The sequence below is a fragment of the Camponotus floridanus genome, unplaced genomic scaffold (genome assembly GCF_003227725.1).
Source record: "Camponotus floridanus strain SB8 unplaced genomic scaffold, Cflo_v7.5 scaffold115, whole genome shotgun sequence".
Taxonomy (NCBI): domain Eukaryota; kingdom Metazoa; phylum Arthropoda; class Insecta; order Hymenoptera; family Formicidae; genus Camponotus; species Camponotus floridanus.
This window is the reverse complement of record NW_020229232.1, coordinates 352,158-372,064: the sequence shown is the minus strand read 5'-3', so window position 1 is coordinate 372,064 and position 19,907 is coordinate 352,158. Positions and strand designations below refer to the sequence as shown.

The window sequence follows — 19,907 nt, the reverse complement described above, 5'->3', positions numbered from 1 at the left end:
ATAGTTGTATATTATTGTACATTTATAACTAATAAAACGTTCATTCAAAATAACAGCTAGAGAGTTTGCATCTTTAGCATATTATAATCTCAATAATTTAATTCTCGGAGAAAAAATGTGAAAAGTAACATTATCCTGATTATTTAATCCCTACTTAAAAATCTTAAAATTAAAAAAATGTAATTCTTTTGTGCCGACACAAAAGAATTATATTAACGATATATTATACTTAGGCGTAGAAAAAAAATTTCATAGTCATTCAATATGAAAATTCATTGACATTTTTTTTTATGTCAATAAATTTGCTCGTGTTTGTATAATTCTAATCTAATCACCTGCAAAACAGTAGTCAGATTCTAAAGTCCATAGGAACAAATTTCTATTAACCTTGATCGATGCTTAAATCGCCGCGCGCTTTAACTACGTTGGCTGATGATTTATCAATACGACCTCCTTTTAACGAATGCACACGCACGATTTGCCTCACGATGTAATGTGTCGTCAAGCCACGCTCAGTCGATCGTCGTCATCTCTCGCGAACGTATCTGATTTCGCACTCGCAGCTACCATTCGAATAATAGCCAGTAACATCGTACAATCACTATACATGTGTTACGTTCGTGAGGCGAATATATAATGAAAATCATATGTTACCGTCATTGAGAAACACTGGAATTTTTTGACACTTGACATTATCGCGCACGTGTACGTTTTCGCGCCATGTATCTCGCAGAAAGTCAAACAAATTCTTAACAGGAATTTCTCGCATGTCTCTCTCAGATGGAATATTCCATTGTCAAAATAGGAGAATAATCTTCAATGTTTCAGTATCTTTTTCTACAATTTTTTTCATAAATTTTTTCATAAACTTCTTTTTTAAGCTTTTAAACTGCTAAAAGATAGTTGAAATTGTTAAATTATAGCGATGAATCATGCATAATTAAACAAAGTAAAATTGATAAAGTTAAATGTTGAGTTCGAAGAAGAAAGAATAAGGATACGATATATAGGATAAGGCATAATATATAGCAGAACATAAAAGGTATGTTAGAATTGCTAAAAACTTTTCTAAACAATAAAAAATTATATCGATGCATTATTATTCCTGGTATAATGGAAATATAGAAACTAGAACTAACTAGAATATAATTGAGACTCTCTCTTTTTCTTTCTCTCTCTCTCTCTCTCTTTCTCTCTCGTCTCTCTCTCTCTCTCTCTCTCTGAAATATAAAATATATGTTTTAAGAATTTTTTATTTAAAGTTAGTTACGTGTCAAATATTTATTAAGAAAAATATTTGATGCAATTTTGATAAATTATTAATTGTTTTTCAATTAGAAAGAATAGAAATTGAAAAGAAGGGAAAGGCAAATTAAAAAAACATTCTTTTCGAGATTCTTTTTAACTTATTGTGTAACACTTGTGTGACATTTGCTCAATGTACTTTTAATTACTTCCTGTTTTTAATAACAGGAAATAATTAAACCGGTTGGATATGATTCGAAAAGTTTTTATTTTCACCAGTTCTCTAGCACATGATGCACAAGTAATTATCCAGATTATAACAATGTTTATCGTAATTTGAAATTTGCAAAATGTATATATTGGCAAAAGTGAATGCACGCATTCCTCTTTTTCAAAAACCTTGGATAAAAATAGGTGTATTCGATTTTAGGAACCGCTCTTTAGATGCGCATCTGAGATAAATATAAAACCGTTTCCACTTTACGCCATCGTTATGTGATGAGGAAAAAGGTTTTTTTATCTAACTTTATACACGCGCAAGTTTAAAATAAACATCAATTTATGCTTACGTAAAGCAATATACAAATTGCTTCGGGAAAAAAGTATCATAATATGGAAGAATGAACAGCATCTCATACCGATCGCTGATTAATTTGTCGCCTACATTGTATTATGTTCTAAATACTTTGGTGCATTAGCCACATGTCTCGAAATGTCTGGACAGACTTATATGACTAAGCGTACTAAATATATACAGAAAGACTATTTATAATGACACAAGTATAAGTGTATCGTCCGTCGACTGTTTTGTCATGACAGTCGGTAAGGTCCATTATCTGCTGTTGATGCATTTAATTATCATTCCACGTACATAATTCTCTATAGATATATATTATAAAAAGAATCGAAGTCATTGATCAAAACGGAGTTGAAAATTTCGGAGTTGCGATATTTCCGACGACGCTTAATAAATAAATTTTGCTAACAATTTTCGTTCTCTCTCGCATATTTATTGATTATTCATCGAATTCCATATTGACATTCCATATAGACAATCAGTCATATTTTGCATATTCAATAACACCTGAAACATAAGTCGTTTGAAGGACTTTTAGCTTTGTCAATATATCGAAAATCGCCGAGTCAAAAAAAAAGCTCATAAAAAAATATCTCAAATAGTGTCAATTCAACATTTGTTGACAAATTGCAAGCTGATTAGTTTTGAAAGATATCTGCTGTGCAATCGAATGTGCACCGAGTCGCTTTTCGAATATTAGTTAATTAGCGACGACGTGTAAATCCTGCTAATTGTAAGCGTTTCGGCAAGCGATCCCGATGCGGTCCCGTGATCGGCTTACGTACAGACTACTTTTCCCTTGTTAGCGCTCGCGACTCAGCAATTGACCTCTGCGATTGATCACAAAATAACAGAACTTTGAACTGCAGAATTCCATGTGAGTCTATAGAAATAGCATCGACCGTTAAAATCTTATCATAGCATGCCATAAGCGAGCCTAAGCACCGCTAATGATTTTATCGCCATTTTCAAGAATTTAGCGACAGTATTTGAAATGCAATAAAGTATGAGGAAAAGCCAGTCTGATTAGAGATCTGTTTATCTCCTTCAGATTAAATCGTTATCTCTTTATAGCACTACTTCGTGGCTCGTTAGTGTGAGATGAGATTTCAAGGCATTGTGAACTGTGTAACTGAGCTCTCTGTCACGATTGTCATTCAACGTTAACGAGGTCAAATTACTAACATCTACGAAGAAATCATAGGTTTAAACAAGTTTAAAACAAGGAAAATAATAAGCTAACAATAATGGGTCTTCGCACAACAACCGTGATCGCGATATATCCTTTGCGACCAATTGATAATGTCCGCAATGACGCGAGATATATATATAATAAATCCTTCCTGCATATTTATTGTCACATTGTTAAATGTAATATTTGATCGTTGCATCATTGGCAGATGAACAAGAGTGCGATATGTGAGATAATGAAATGAAATATGCCTGGCGACATGCCAATCGATAATCCTTGTCGAAGGACTCACGTGTTAAAAATATCAGTCCGACTTTATTATAAGCCGAGATATGACTCACGCAATTTAAAATCTCTTCTAAAAGAAATTGCTGATTAGAGACAGATTTCTTTTACCAGTATACAGTGAAATTGAACAGAAATAATGGATAATATATTGTGTTGCGGAAACCTCTGTTGTTACAAGCAGTCGCGGCCGATTGTTGATTAAATTTAACGCGTATTACAGATTGTGTATTAGTTATTGTATAATGCGACAATTGCGATCGTTACATTAATAATTAAAAATTGCGTATAGCACAAAAGATAATTTATCTCGTTCTACAATATAATAATGCTTTTGTAATAAATAAAATTAATAATACTATCTATATATCATCACGAAGATTATTCACAAAATTAAAAAGTTGATGTATAAATATAATCTTGATTATATAAAACGAATGAAATGTTTAGATAAGTTAGTTATTTATTTATCATATTCATATATATGGTAAAAGTTAATTAAAATTATTAATACATTACAAATACTTGTAACGGAATTGTATCTACAATTATGATACATATGTTTTATGACTTTAAGAATGTAGCACTTTTTGAATAGGTTAAATAGATTTGATTCTTTGATTTCAGCAAAAATGGGAGCTGCATCGGAAAGAGGGTACTTTCATTGGATCGACTGGTTGGTGTTTGCACTTATGCTTTTCATATCTGCCGCAGCCGGCTTATGGCATTTTAAAAGGGCGCAAAAGTCGAACACACAAGACTATCTGCTCGGAGGAAGAAGCTTAGGACTCTTTCCCGTGTCCGCTTCTCTCGTTGCCAGGTGAGCGCTTTAGTGTTTACTATTTTGCAAGATTTAAAATTATTAAAAAAAATATAGAAATCAAAAGAACGCGAATAACTTGAAACGTTCCGAAACGTTTGGATGGAAAAATTAAGAATTCATTAATGCCAGAAAGTGAGCCAGAGAAGAGCTGAAGGTTCTATATTTTTATTAAAAGAAGAAAGAATTTTTGCAACATTCGTATATGAAAATATTTTTTGTATCAATATATATATACATATAAGCGTTTGATGTTATTGTTAAAAATTGATATAATTTGTTGACATTATTTATCGGGTTAGAGAATCGGGTTTGATTAATTAGTCATGCAAGATATTTAATCGATTCCGATCGTAACTGTAGCTTCATATCAGGCGTGACGATCTTGGGTACTCCAGCAGAGATTTACAACTTTGGTACGCAATACTGGATCACGATCATCTCGATTTTCTTTTCCGGTATCGTAGTTGCCACCGTGTATCTCCCTGTCTTTACCACCTTGCAACTTAATTCCGTTTACGAGGTTTGTTCCGTTTAATCAATTTATTTATTCAATTTTTTTAAAAGCCTGATTCTGTCAGTACACATTGGCTATTTTGTCAATCTTTATAATGAATACGCTTTTCTTTTAGTACTTGGAGATTCGATTCGACCGGAGCGTACGAATCCTCATTTCTTTTATTTTCGTCTTTGATGCGGTAAGTCTGACATTTGATAAGATTAATAGCATCAAGGCCTCTTCGTAATGCTTTTATGATTGTTTTAAACAATCGAATAAAGATTCAAACGATTGCAGGTTCTCTATCAATCGATCGTAATTTACGTCCCCGCACTGGCACTAAATCAAGGTATTTTATTAACATTCATACGTTTTAAAAAATTAATTAAGATTAAAAAGTTAATTTAGTTTTATAATTATAATATTTTTAATATTTATAATATATAATAAATTATAACATAATTATAATATTTTTAAAATTCTTATAATTCATTTTAGTTAGCGGTATCAACATATACTTGATCGGATCCATTGTATGTCTGGTCTGCGTTTTTTACACCGTTTTGGTAAGTTACGTTTTACGTCGCTTGTAATTTTTTCGTCTTGATCACTTTCTCACAATTAACAATTCTTTCGCGTATCTGAAGAGAAAAAAAAATCGATGGATCAAGATTGCATGAAAAATCATAGCATGTCACATCGAAGATTATACTTGAACGTTAATAAGAATGGTGTGTACGGAAGTGACGAAAGCGGTTGTGGCGCGGTGGGACGGAAGCTAAGCTAATTTTCCGGGGGGGAGGCCCGTTCACCGAATTCCCGCGGGATAGCTGGAGTTCCTCGGACACGGTCTACTGTAGGAAACAATTTTCAGTGGACAATGCCGCGGTGAAGAATCTCACGCGAGAGCCTTAGTACTGGAAATGTTTATGGACGGAAACTGAAAGCCCGACAATAGCGCGGGGAAACAATGGTTCGGAGAACGTCGAGCGGATGTTATCGTAGCAGCGGATCACAAAGCCGGCGCTGAAGTGATTAATCGCGGGATCGCGCGCCTGTAATTATCCGAGCAATTTGTTGAATCTCGTATTAATGAGAATTTATCGTGGTTGAGTGGCTCTTTACAAATTTGTTTATTATACGCCACGTGCACATGCGCAAGCGCGTGCGGACTGTTGTATAATTGCGAGCACTTGAAAAGCATTCGTCATTATTATATTCTCCAGACATGCACGATATAACAACAGGAAGTTTCTCATTTTTCATCGAGAAATAAAGAAATTGCATAACCATGTGATTCATACATTTTTCAATTATAGCACTTGTCGTCGTAACACATGATTGATATCATGTAAGATAAAGCGAATATCTCGGGTGTTTGTGAAGCTGGCACGACAATCTACGAATTTTTAAAAAATATTAAGAGTTCTGGTAGCACTTTTCATGGTTTTATTTCAGATCGATATTTCAAAAATTAATAATTTTTAGTCAATTTTCAATGTCCTCGACACTTAGTGAAAATGTAACATGCGAATGATTTTCCGCAATTCTAACGACAGTTCTCGACAATTCTATAAAAGTTCTATCATTTAGATACATTGTTTCCCAAAATTCCGACCGTTTTTTAAACAATTTTTTTATAACTGCCTAACATACTCTCCCTCTAAAGTACTAAAACATATCAAAATTTTTTATCTTTGATAACAGTTCTCGATAGTTCTATTCAAATTCAGCGTATATATGAAATTTTAAATCGATAATTCAAAAATTAATAATTTTTAAACAATTTTTGAAATATCGATCTAAAATTGTATATACATATATACGCTGAATGAGAAATGTTATCAAAAATAATAATTTTCAACGTGTTTCAGTACTTTAAAGGAAGAGTGTGTTAGGTAATTATAAAAAATTGTTTCAAAAATAGTAAACGGTCGGAATTTTGGGTAAAAATTGTAGAACTTTTATAGAACTGTCGAAAATTATCGTTAGAATTGCGGAAAATCATCCGCCTGTCACATTTTCACTAAGTGTCGAGGACATTGAAAATTGACTAAAAATTATTAATTGTTGAAATATCAATTTGAAATTGCATATAGGCTTGAACAGAACTATCGGAAACTATCTAACGATCTAACTCTTACTAAAAATAATGATATTCAACGCGTTTTAGTACTTTAGAGAGAAGGATTAGATTCGTAAAGTTAGCAAATTTTTTCGATTTTGATTTTTTAATATAAGAGATGCGAAACTCTTTTTAATTTTCATCAGGAACTGTAGAACTATGAAAAGTGCTATCAGAATTCTTAATACTTTTTTGAAATTCATAGATTATCGTGCAGCTTCGCAGACACATATCTCGGGAGATTCACTAGAATTTCGCAAATTTTAAATAAAATTTTAAATAAAAGCTTTTATTTTGAATTTGAGTTTCCCTTCCTCTATAAATAACACATATTGTTTTACATTTACTGCTGTTCTGTGTTATTAGGGAGGTATTCGAGCCGTGGTTTGGACAGATGCGTTACAAGTCGGGGTGATGATAGCGGGAGCAGTCACAGTCGCTGTTCTAGGTACCTATCAGCTGGGAGGAATGTCTAAGATTTTGAGCAAAGCTATCGATGCTGGACGCATCCAATTTTTAAAGTAAGAATACAAATGCAAACACAATGCAACTAGATTATGTCGCGAATGTTGCGTAAAATTTCCTTTGCGATATTTTGTAGTTTTGATCCATCGCCCTATACGAGGCATACCGTTTGGACGGTGCTGATTGGTTCTTGGATATATTGTACTGCGTACATTTCCGTCAATCAAACTATGGTGCAACGATATAAATCATTAGAAAGTACAAGAAAATCGCAATTGTGAGTTATGCCTTAAATAATGAAATGTCTAAAACAAATCTCTATATATATATATTGTTCGTCCTTTTGTCTCTGAATATAGCCAATTTATGAGAATTTTTTCACATTGTAGATCCATCGCGATATTTACCATCAGCGTAATGATGTTTATTTCAATATGCTGTTGGTGCGGCTTAGTCCTTCTTGCTTGGTGGTCGCCACCAAAATGCGATCCAAGAGTTTCTGGCTTAATTACGGCCGACGATCAATTGCTGCCGGCTTATGTCATGGAGATTGCAGGTCACCTGCACGGAATACCTGGCCTATTCATTTCCGGAGTTTTTGGCGCAGCGCTCAGGTATCGTTGATCCAATTAATATAATTAATGCAATGACAAGATATAATATTCATTGATTTTGCTCTCAATAGAATAGAAATTTATGTAGAATAAATTAGTAAATTCGAATAAATAGAAATGATAAAAAAATCTTAATTTATAAAATTAGCAATTATTGGTGTTAATAATTTAATTATTGATTCGTCGGGAAAAAATATTAGAATCATTTTTTTGCCGCAGTTCGTTATCCGTAGGCTTCAACTCGACATCCGTTGTGATTCTAGAGGACTTCATTATGGGTTGTTTTAAAATGAAACTCAGCGATCGTTCTTGCACTATTTTCGTGAAAATCCTAGTCGTCTTTTTCGGTCTGCTGGCGTTCAGTTTCCTTTTCCTGATCGAGAAATTAGGGGGAGTTTTATCCGTGAGTGTGTCTAAATTTTAAGGTATTTTGATATCCTGCAATCTATTTTGAAACTATAAAAAAACTTTATAGCGTAATTTTTAACTTCGACTTAGGTGACAAACAGTTTGGCCGCCATCGCTGCCGGGACTTCTTTTGGCGTTTTCACTTTAGGAATTTTATTTCCATGGGCAAATTCCAAGGTACAAAATGAGAGGTCTAATTAATTCTCGGATAGCTTGCTAATTTTTTTTTTTTTTTACAATTTTTATCGCATTTTGTGTAGGGTGCCTTTATTGGTGCCATTGCAGGGTTCGCGGTAGCCGGATGGGTTAGTTTTGGAGCAAACGCGGCTATCGGTTCTGGCCTTATAGTGCCAAAGAAACTTCCAGTTCCGTCTTGCTCCGGAGATATTAACCATGATTTTGTAAATCAATTCGAACGATCAAAGTAAGTCGCTTTTATGTTCGAATATATTCATAATCTATTTTAATTTATTAAGAAAAATCTTAAAAAATTCGGTAATATTTTTTTTATCCTGATTAACATACATATTCTTGATTTCCATCGACTCGTCAATTCTTGCATGTTGTTCAGCGAAGACAACGTATTTCCATTATATCGGTTGTCTTACCACTGGGTTGCCCCTATTGGCACATTGGTAGTACTTGTGATAGGCGGATTAGTCACCTGGATAACAGGTGCGAGGAATCCCTCATCGATCGATAAGAAACTGCTCTCTCCGGTGATTCATAGGTATAATCGACTTGTTAGGCAATTTTTTGTTACAACCGAAAGAAATATCACTTTTAATTTACAGATGGTTACCTCGACCGAAATATCAAAATGAGGTAAATGAATTGTGCGTGTCAGTACCGACAGATCCGCAAATATCGACGAACAATTTACTGTCGGCAGTCATCCGCCAAAAAACCCATATTTTTCCACAAAAAGAAGAGACGAATAAATCATCATGATCAACCGATAAATGTATATTAAAAATTAGGGCAATCGCGCGAGATTTTCAAATTTTCCTACAGTTTGGTAACGGCCGTTTTTATGCTTTATCAAAATACGCATTTATATGGAAATTAAGTAGGGAAATATGCATAAATATGTAAGGATGTATAAAATAAATCTCCGATACTGTCAGAATTAAAATTTAATTCTGAATAATTGAAAATTAATATTAATATAGATTTGATGTAAATGAATTTTCTAACTTTTTTACATTGAATTGTGGAAAGAGAAAATATAAACATATTTTTTATATGTCAGTATATGCGGATCGCAACAGATAATACAATTTATTATATATTATATATGTATGTATATTTTTTAGGAAAAAAAATATTTTATAGAGAGAGAAAAAATAGAAACAATAAAATGTTCATCATTGGTAGTCATTCATTATTTTTATCTCGATTTATCGATAAGTTTCATTAAATATAATCCGCGACAGACAAGTAATAAATTTTTAGCAATTTACTGACACACACAACGAATTATACATTGGAAATTATCCCTATTATAAAATACCCATCTCTGAAATGCTTAAAAGGAATAACTGTACGAGAAAAGTGCATGGAGGGAGGGAGGTAAAGTCTCGTATTTGTTGTATTCAAGACACGAATTCGCTGAAAAGCCGCCGCTAAATGATGCATTTATTTAATATTCCGATGAATCGCGTCGTTCTCGCACGAAAGCCAGAAATTTTTCACACGAAGCCCACGGAGTGCGATCGTGACGGGCAGCACGTCCTAAAGAAAATTGCGATTCGCAAGTTGCGTACAGGCTTTATTAAGCGCGTTTCATGCGCCATTTGCATTCGTCTGGGCGGCTGATAGATTCGGAATTTCCATGTACGTTCTACGTGGCTTATATTATATATGTATATACATATACACACACATATATATATTTATATATATATATATATATATATATATAAAATACACGCGTGCGCGTATACACATGTAACGCGGAAGAACCGAGCGGAGACGCGACGCGCTTAGACCCGCGCGCTCGCTTTGAAGCGCGGAAATGGGCGGCGGGGAGAAGGGTCGAAAGGGACCCGAGGGTTGGGAAAGCAAAAGGGGTAGAGTAGCTGAGGTGGCGGGCTCTACAGAGATGGATATAGACGGATAGATGCGGATAGAGAGAGGTCGCGAGGCTTGAATGGGGCTAGTTTGAGATAGTTAGCGGGCCTTCAGGGGCACAATCGGCCGCGATTGGCGGGCCTACAATCACACGTCGCATTATATGTCCATCAGCGCGGCGGATCTCTCGCAAATACGTTATAGCGCGAGCGAGCGGACGAGCGGACGAGCGCGCGCATCAACAAGCTCACCGCAAAAATGCCGCGCCGCGCTTCGCTCGGGCATTCGTTTCTAATTCCTCGCTAATGTTTCAGTCTTGTCTACTTTATCTTTTAAATGCGAAATGCGCTGTATGTCCCGATTATTAATGTCCATACACGAGACGGAGGTAGCTGCGCAAATTGAAAGGTAGAATTTTTAAATTATTAAAAGATAGAAGAGAAATAATTTCCTTTATATTCGCGAGAATCACACATACATATGTGTTTTAGGATGAATATTCTACGGATTAATAACTTTCTTGGTCGTTCGTTTGTAAAATTTGTTTTACGCGGCCGTGACTGTTGTCGCGATACTTGCAATTCGGGGGAGAAAGTCGACTAATAAATTCTTAATACACGGCAATTCGGCCTTTTCGAGCGCGCCGATGACTCCCCGTTCGTCCGTCCGAGGAAAATGTTCCGCTCGAGAGGCAGACACGGGACACATTCATCCGGGGGCGAGTTGTCCCGTATGCAAATTCGTTTTATTGTCGCGGCACAGAGAGCGAGTCGAGCAGACGTGGACCCATGTAAACGGTCATCTTCGCTACCCACCTTAATTTCATTCATGCCCCGCTGCCCTCCGGCCTTCCTTCTCCCCCCCTCTCTCTCTCTCTCTCCCTCCCTCCCCCCCCTCTCTCTCTCTCTCTCTCTACCCCACTTTAATTACTGCCAATTGCCCTTGCCGCACGCGAATTATGTCATTTCCACATGAGCAGCACTTTAGTGAAATTTTCGCTAGGTAGTCAGAAATGAGACGACTGTGCAGTCTCGTTCTCCTCCCCCAATCCCCGCAATGTCCCGGTGTAGCGTAATAAGGGAATAATTAATTAATTGCACTCCCCCGCGTTTCGTTTTTGCGCTTCGACCCTCGACGGAATAAAATTTACGTACGTCCCGCGTATTAATTAAGTGTCGTATCTTTTTCCTTCTTTTTCACGGGAGAGCGTAGCAACGATTGTTTAGAAATAATCTGAGAAGAGCGGATATAAAAAAAAATCGCAATTACGCCATCTGCGACGAATATCGCGCAGAATTGTAAAATATTTTTATAAAATATTTTTATTCGGCTGAAAACCCACCGACAAAATATCCCTATGCAAAGCCGTTTGTCCTTCTGATTCAATTATCCCTTGTTACAGTCGTATCTGCAGAAGCATCCCTCTCTTCTACCCGAGTTATTAGGCGGCGGGAGCAAGAGTGAATTCCCAGCGAGCGGTCAGCGGCGACATTCCGGCGTTGCTGGCAGCTCGAATGAAAATTTCACAGTCTCCCGATTCCCTCCAATTCGAAGGATCCTGGAGATCCTTCGGTCGCGTACATCGATGCGACCTCCATCTTCCCTCTCTTTCTCTCTCTCTCTCTCTCTCTCTCGTTATGTGGATCGCCGCGTACATCGATGCGATAAAAGGGGGCGGAAAAATAAAGCCCCGCATCGGGAGAGACTAGAACGGTTCCGAAAGTGAATCACGGATTAATCTCGCGGAAAATCAGGTCAATGCGATCACTTTGTGCACTTGTTACCCGAATTAGATCAGTCACCGAAAGAAAGCTAAAAAGGAACGAACGTGGGTTCGTTCGGGCACCTTACTCGATGGCATCGGCAATTTAGAAAAATCGTCACGCATCGTTGCTGCATAATTGACTCGCTTATTTCATTGTTTCGCGTCTCTATTAGTTTAATGTATTACACATACATTTCTGTTTTTTACATTACAGCTGCTAGTTATGCTTAGCTGCGAAAAAGACTCTCTCTGATGACAACGTGTGTGTTCGTTGGTTTTTTTTTTTCAACGTCCCGACGACATGTTTCGCTTAATTGCGCAGGTAGTTGTAGCACATCGTGTAACACATTAGCGGATACGAAGGCACCGCGTTATCACACCTGGACGATTTTTCTTCATTAGTGGCATTATTTCCACGCGAGAGTGTCGTCGCTCCGACCGCGCGAGTCACGTGAAACTGATTTGTAGCTAGAGCCAGGTTTATAGAAAAAACACAACAGGAGAGTTTCCCACTGGCGAAAGAATGTGAGGTAACCGAGGTAGCCTTGGCAGCCTCCGATAACGCCGAGTTATTAGCTGTTGAACAAAAATGGCCTTGCAATTGTCAGCGGAAATGACTAAAAATACAAAATTAAATTACGTAACTCGCAACTTAAAATTTTTATATGGATATAATTTAATTATTTTTTTTAATGAAGCATTCCTTAAATTCTCTTATAAAAAAAAAGAATAAAACTCGAACGAGGCGACGACCATTTATCATTTTCTCCGCATACATTATATTATCAGAACTTGTCGCGCCGTAAAACGCAATCATCTTATACGGGGTGTCTCGTCTTAATCTTGTCCGCGTAAATATTTTCGAAACTAACGGTTATTGGAAAAGATCTGCGTAAAGCGATTGTCGACGATCGAGTTAGTACGGAATATTTGCGCGCGTGTCGTTTAAGGGCGGCAGCGCGATAAAGGATTTCCGAAGGTAGTTTAATTTGCATCAGGCCGGCCGGTTGTATTAAAGCGACTCGGATAAGAAAGGATTTCGAGGGATGCCATTAATTCTCGCGGAGAATCCGCCTCTCGCTCTTCTTTCCCGACGCGACGGCAGTTTAGTCGTCACTTAGCTAGTTACTCGCTTACTTAGTCCACTTATTTTAATCGGGCGCTCGTCCGCGCGCCGCCTCAACCCGATTCTCCGCTTGTTTTTACGCCTTATCCCTTAAGGCTAATTCATTAATTAATTCCGTTAGTACCTTACCCTTCGCTTCTACCCCTCCCGCCCTCCCTCCTCCTCCGTGTTCCATTCTGTGTCCCTCCCGTTTCTCCCCCTCCCCGTTGATGCAACTCCAACGAACCTCTTGAAGCACGGGTGGGTGCTCACTAATTAAAGTAATTACTAAATAAATTGCAATTACACTAATGGATCGAGCACGACGACGGATACACTCGTCAGGAACTGTCGCCGAACTTTTCCCCGGTTATGTTGCCGATTACGAGATACCTGCCGATGTCGGTATTCCGTTTAGATGTGGTCGTCGTCGTCATCGTCGTCATAGTCGTCGTCGTGACCCTTCCCGGCCAAGTATATTACAAATTATAATCTCGGCGTCTTTGTTAGCCGCGGATTGTGTCCGTCAAATTATTATGGACCATTGTCGTTATTTATCATCCCTCGCATATTAATTAGATTATTTTACAGATTTAAGATTTTTTTTTCCATCCGCTGACGTATCACATCGGATTGCAAAATACGTTGCCATTATTATGATACAGAACGTGATACAATGTGAAATAATAAAGGTAATATAAAATATTTGGAAATCTCGCTGCGAGTTTGATATCGCACTCGGGACATGAACGCGGGCCGGTAAACATAGATAGTGCGTCAGCGTGTTAATGGAGCTATCAGTCAACATACACGTTTGAGTGACGTCTCAATCAAACGCGTATTCTGATTCGCGTTATACCGACCATTCCGATTTCTCGCGACCCGCGAATCGTTTCTCGAGGTTGAGGCGAATCCGGACTCACCTTCAACGACTTTCTACCTGTTAAACGCAAGTACTCAAAGGTAGAATTTCAGAGGTAAGCTCAACCTTTACAACAGAAATACATTTCAAACGTATCTCTCCCGTTTTCGAGTGGACCTAAAAAAAATTATCCGCATCGATTTCTAATCAACCTCCTTCTCTCGTTAACGCGGAAGTACAGTTTGCACGCGCGCGTTCGCTCGGAAGGATGTTACGTCGATCGAACTCGACGATCGCAATTATCCAGTACGTAACGATTCCCGGAGGGCCGCCGCTAATTAATATAACCGGCGACAATTCGTTCGCGATTGACAGGAAAATGCGTCGAGCGCGCGGCATCGCGACGGTCCGCGTGCTCGTGATGTGGGAGGGGAGGGAGGGCTCGAGGAGGGTGGTTGCGCGGAGGGGCGAACTGGAGGCTCGCAATTTGTCAGGTGACAGCCGAGAGACTGGAATAAATGGACAATTACACAAATACAATGTTTGACGTCATTTCAATGACGCGAGAGACACCTGTGATTGATTGTTAATTGCCTCGGTTTGTTACCCTGACCAACGACGGGATTGGTGGGGACGCGTGCGGGAGTGGTCCGGAGAGCACGATGGATACGAATAATTTAATTGAATCGATCGACGCGCGCGGGGGTGTTTTCGTCGCTCCCACACGTCACTTCCCTCTGTTCTTCCTTTTTATTCAAATCCCGCTCATTTGTCTCGCCGGTGCTTTCAGGTCTGTTTGCGACATTATCTCTGTTCGCAACGGGGAGGGAGGGGAGGGTGAATGTTTATTCCTTTCTCGTTTATTGTAGCGTCAAGCCAAATCACTTCTGTTTTTTTTTTTTTTTTTCGAATAAATAAAGATATTTTTGTCGTAGAGTATAAGACGAGGTAAAATCCTGTCCCTTTTCCCTTGGGATTTTCTTCAATGGACGATATTTCTAAGCGCGAGTGTTTAGTTTTAATTTCGCGCTTATATTTCTTTAATATTAAGGGCTACAATAAGACGGACTATCTCAACGGATCCAGAGGCTTGTTTCGCAGTCTCATTGTTAAGATACTATTAGTTATAGTGAGAGCATACCATGGAGTGTATCCATTGTGCAGCTTAGATAAACAGGAAGGAAGGAAGGAGGGAAGGGTTACGGCCGTCCTCGCGTTTGTCTTCGAGCGCGCGGAATCTTTGCGCCAAATCCCCGAAGAGGATCCAATTAACTCTCTAAGAATTCGATTCCTCGCCCACGCTAATTCCAAGATAGTGCGCCGGCACTATCAGATTAGAAAAGACAATATTTGCCGCGGCGCTTGTAACTCTAATCGCGTATCGCCCTGCAGATGCTCCTTCAATTAATAGCGGCTACTGTTTGCTTCCTTCCAGAACCTTCGCTCGCACCTGCTGATTAAACAAACCAGCGGCTGTAACGGCGCAAGATATATCTAGTTTAGTCAAGAAAATTAAACAATTGCGAATGTATACTTTTCAAAAAGCTACAACAATTTAATATTATGTAAAAACGATAGATAGGTAATTTCCTTTTTTTTTCATTCTCAAAAAAAAAAAAATAATCATAATCTCGTTAGAGTACCATAATGCCAGAATGACGTTGCTTCATACGACGTCATCTCGACCTGTCCCATTGTACTATTCAAATACAGAATAATTTTGTAAAGCTAATATACCTTGTTCTTTCATTATAAAAATTGGAATAAAACGGAATATAACGGGTAATACCAATACAATTATAGGAAAATGTATATTAATTAAATGTGAGTAAAAAATTGTTCAAATCGCAATAGATTGTATTAATTTTTTTTCTCTTTTACATATCCGGAACGAGATAATCGAATCGATTCGCATTAAACGTCGCGACATCAAACGTTTCTGCCCTATTTATTTGTTTCTCGCCGAATATTTGCGACTTGATTATCGACTGTTGACTTTTCTCGGGCATTCGTGTGATGACGCGCCGTGCCTTGCCACAATTTACAGTCCAATAATTATCCGTTTTCTGTTTGCATTGTTCTCAACGTTCTCCAACCCACAATTTAAGGAAATTTCCATAATAAGCTACGGTTAAGAGTAATGTTAGCCGAGGCATAAATCCCTCGCGCCCCCTTTTCTCCACCTTCCCATTCTTCATCCACCCACAAAGGAGAGTCTTCCTCCTCCCTCTTCCGCGGGCAAAGATACGCCTCGCGATAAGAACTGCTTTTTATTTCCATACAATTATATCGATGTAGCCCGCTTGATCTACGCGGCATGTTTATGCATCGCGTTTAGGAATCATTTTCATTTATCGAAAATCTCTTTATATTCTTTCACATGTATTTTATTTTTTCATGCGTCAAGATTATTTTTTTTTTTTCATAAAAAAAACTGCGCTTTTAGTTAAATATTCAAATAAATACCGCATTTGAAAGTTCGTAATTCATGTTGAAATACAATTTTACATAGCGTGACAGGTTTACGGAAAATCAAAGTTGTAATTGGATGATGAATATGAAATGCTTGATGGGAATTAGAAACGATCTCGAAACTGCATCTCGATCGCGATCGTCGTAAACTACTAGCAACGGCCGGTGATATTTCACGGTAACGGTATTTAGCAGAACCGTCGCGACTGTCATCCGCGATGAAACGGCGGAGGCAGGGAAGGCATTAAGCGTAATGAATTACCAAGCGAGCAGAGTAATGTGTCTTAATTACGGCCCGCGGCACAATAATTATGTAATTAGGCATTGTTTGCCGACCAGCCCCTAATCACAATCCCGATGTCGCAGCCTCGTCACGGCTCGAGGTGCAGCGACGTGTTATCGACCGCCAACGTTGTCTCCGCCGTTGTTCGCTCGTATGCAGATTCCGTTTCGTCTGAAATGATTAAACTGGAGTTTCTTGGGGCTTCTATATGAGAGAGAAAGAGAAGGAGAAACTCTCGAACCAAGTATGAAAATGATGTGTCATTTTACTCGTATGTTGGACGATATTTTCGGTGGATCGATAATCGCGACATTAATGCGTTAATATTTCATATTTAATATTTCAGTCATCGATATAATAATTCATATTATACATATATACGCACAGGGTGTTTTTTAATAAGTGCGAAAAAATTTAGGAGATGATTCTTTGTCGAAATTTAAGGGAGGTTTTTCATATAAATATTATAAAAAGTTTTAATAAAAAATTGAATAGGAGTTGCTAGTTTCATCCCCTTATAAATAAATAACCTCTTTACTAGTAAAAAATATCTACCTAATTTCATTTTTTAACTTGTTTCAAATTGGAGAAAAAAATAAAAACCTAATTTTTATCCCCATTTTTGAAGGAATGTAACTCTTCAGACAGGGATGTAGGAGTATATATTTGTATGAAAAACCCTCCTTAATTTTCGACAAGGAATCATCTCCTAAAATTTTTCGCACTTATTAAGAAACATCCTGTGTATATTAATTTAATTACTTGAGATTTTTGTTAGATTACACGTCCGTCTGTCTAAAAAGCAATTCCTGCGAGTAACTTGTATAGCTCGCGAATATCGAGAAAGCTTTATAACACTCGATATAAACAGGCATGATTATTCGGGAGCTCAGGATCAAACGCACGACTACGGAAACAGCGGTGGCCGACTAACGGAATAACTAATTTATCAATTCTTCGCTTCGGTTGGCTCCGATACCTGTGGCTATATTTGCGAACGCGTGTAAACAGGAGACTCCAAACTCCCGGAACGCGGTAGTTGTGTGCGTCCTTGCGCTTGGGAAGTCTCTTCCTTTTCTCCTTTGAAGGCTTCTCCAGCCATCTAAAGCCGCGCGCGACCGTATTTATCATCTATTAGAATACGAAGTAATCCTAACTGCGTTGAGCGCAAAATCCTCTCTTCGTTCGCAGACGACATAAATGAAGAATAAAGGTAAAATCGATAATTTCCACCGCGGTTCCTCCCTATATCGCTTGTGAGCGATGATAAATAGTTTTTGCAATGTTTCTCGTCCTACAATAGTCGCTATGGACAAGCCGCGAATACCGCAGTCACGTGAGTTTAGTTTCGTGAATAATGGCCCAATTAGGAAGTAATAACACGTCTCTTGCCGTTGTACGACTCCGAGTTGGAGTTGCGAGAGTCTCGAATTGTATACGGTCTCTCATTATGATGCCTCGCGGAAACAACGGAAAGAGATCGCGTTCCCTTCGGTCAACGATAATTAGTTATTTCTAATTAACCGCGGACAATGTCTTACAAAGAATTTCACTCGACAGGCACCCCGTGTCATCTTTGCCGTGGATATTTTTAAACGCACTTGACTGAGCGATGTGTTGAACGGAAGTCGTAAATCGATTTAATGGTAAATTGATCCCAACCGTTGAAGATTTATACTGTCTGGCTTTCAAACGCGCGTAAAAAATGAACTCAAATACAGGTTTAATTAGTGTCGAATAAAATTGCCGGACTGGCGTGATTGACTGAAAAGGCTCGTCGAAAAAGACATTCGGATATTTCATTATGTCAGAACCGAACCGACGTCAATTATGCAAATTATGAGCACACACACACATATATATGTGTGTATATATATATATATGTATATATGTGTGTATATATATATATATATGTATATATATATATACATGTATATATATATATATATGTATATATATATATACACATGTATATATATATATATATATATATAATATTCGGAAAATATACGTTTTACAGAAAAGTGTTTCCAACAAAAGTTGTAGGGTTTAAGAAGATCTATATACTGATTCTATCAGTTTGACCTTGGATGGCGTCGTCAAGGTCAGGTCAAGGTCACATTGACTTTTTTAAATGACACCCCCTACATTTGATTGCATATTCTTATAGCTTAATTCAAGAGCTTTCCAAAACACTATAATAATGTTCATTTTTATTAAGTACTTTGCGAGTTATGAGGGTTGAATGATAGAGTAGCGCCGGTATTAACATTATCCAAGGTGTACTACATGGAGGTTACTCGCTCGGATTTGCATCTGTTGTGTGTGTGATCCAGCTAACTGCAAATCGATTCCTCTATCTCATATTTCGCTAAAAATTGCTCCATAAAACGTGTATGAAACGTCTCGTTAGTTCCTTCATTTACCGCTATGTGACGCACTACATGCAGTCTAACTCGCATTTAAAATTCAACTAAGAATGTATAAAGCTATCAAAGAACGAGCACCTTCTAACTTCAGCTTTGAGCAAGCAGAAATTAATTGTTATCGTCCAAATACAACGTACGATTAATTAAAATTAAACGTTTTAAAAATGGCTGGCGACTTGTCGGAACGTGAAAGAATCACTATCCTCATGATGCGTGGATGGGGTGATAACGAAAGATCGTTCTCTGATGTCGTTCGATTATTTAATGACACGTATCCGAACCGTCGAATTAATAAGTCCACTGTGTTAAAAACAATAGAACGTTTTAGACAAACTGGTAGCGTAAGAAATCGCTCTAAGTCAGGAAGACCATTGTCTGCAACCAACGAAGAAAAACAACTTGATGTTCTGCAGACATTTATTGAAGATCCCAATTCTAGTGTTCAGAGAGTCGCTCAAACTCACGATATTGCTCCCATGTCGGTTTGGAGAATTTTAAAGAAGAACAAGTTCCATCCATATAAATTGCAATACGTTCAAGAATTGCAAAACGGAGATGAGGAGCGTCGTATACATTTCTGTGAAAGAATGATGGCACTAATAGATGTCCGGCCCATCTTCCCTTATCAAATTGTTTTCACAGACGAGGCAACTTTTACCTTAACGGGAGAAGTTAATAATCAAAATTT

General features: G+C 37.7%; 2 protein-coding genes across 7 annotated transcripts in view; one reads left to right on the top strand and one right to left on the bottom strand.

Moving 5' to 3' along the window:
* Nucleotides 1-19,907, bottom strand: part of LOC105258877 (protein spaetzle 5) — a 119,608-nt gene that overhangs the window by 12,853 nt on the left and 86,848 nt on the right. The gene's annotated exons all lie outside the window — the stretch shown is intronic.
* LOC109610552 (sodium-coupled monocarboxylate transporter 1) lies at nt 499-15,845 on the top strand. Of its 4 annotated transcripts, none has more exons than XM_020029883.2 (14): nt 500-1,042; nt 3,927-4,119; nt 4,483-4,642; nt 4,752-4,817; nt 4,916-4,967; nt 5,117-5,184; nt 7,110-7,264; nt 7,345-7,485; nt 7,598-7,822; nt 8,042-8,225; nt 8,321-8,407; nt 8,491-8,654; nt 8,802-8,960; nt 9,025-9,335. In XM_020029883.2, exons 2-14 carry the CDS (start codon nt 3,932-3,934, stop codon nt 9,179-9,181), a joined length of 1,806 nt encoding a protein of 601 aa, XP_019885442.2. In that variant the 5' UTR covers nt 500-1,042; nt 3,927-3,931; the 3' UTR covers nt 9,182-9,335. The 4 variants fall into 4 exon arrangements, with proteins under 4 accessions (XP_019885445.2, XP_019885444.2, XP_019885442.2 ...); XM_020029884.2 differs by lacking the exon at nt 500-1,042 and adding an exon at nt 2,911-3,026; XM_020029886.2 differs by lacking the exons at nt 8,802-8,960; nt 9,025-9,335 and adding an exon at nt 15,471-15,845 and having other exon boundaries at nt 499-1,042.

What these genes read in the sequence shown, in the direction of transcription:
- LOC109610552 (XM_020029883.2), top strand. Translation starts at nt 3,932, where the DNA reads ATGGGAGCTGCATCGGAAAGAGGGTACTTTCATTGGATCGACTGGTTG. An exon ending in GTTTTTGGCGCAGCGCTCAG is followed by an intron (nt 7,823 to 8,041) that starts GTATCGTTGATC and finishes TTTTTGCCGCAG; the next exon opens with TTCGTTATCCGTAGGCTTCA. An exon ending in CTCTCTCCGGTGATTCATAG is followed by an intron (nt 8,961 to 9,024) that starts GTATAATCGACT and finishes TTTAATTTACAG; the next exon opens with ATGGTTACCTCGACCGAAAT.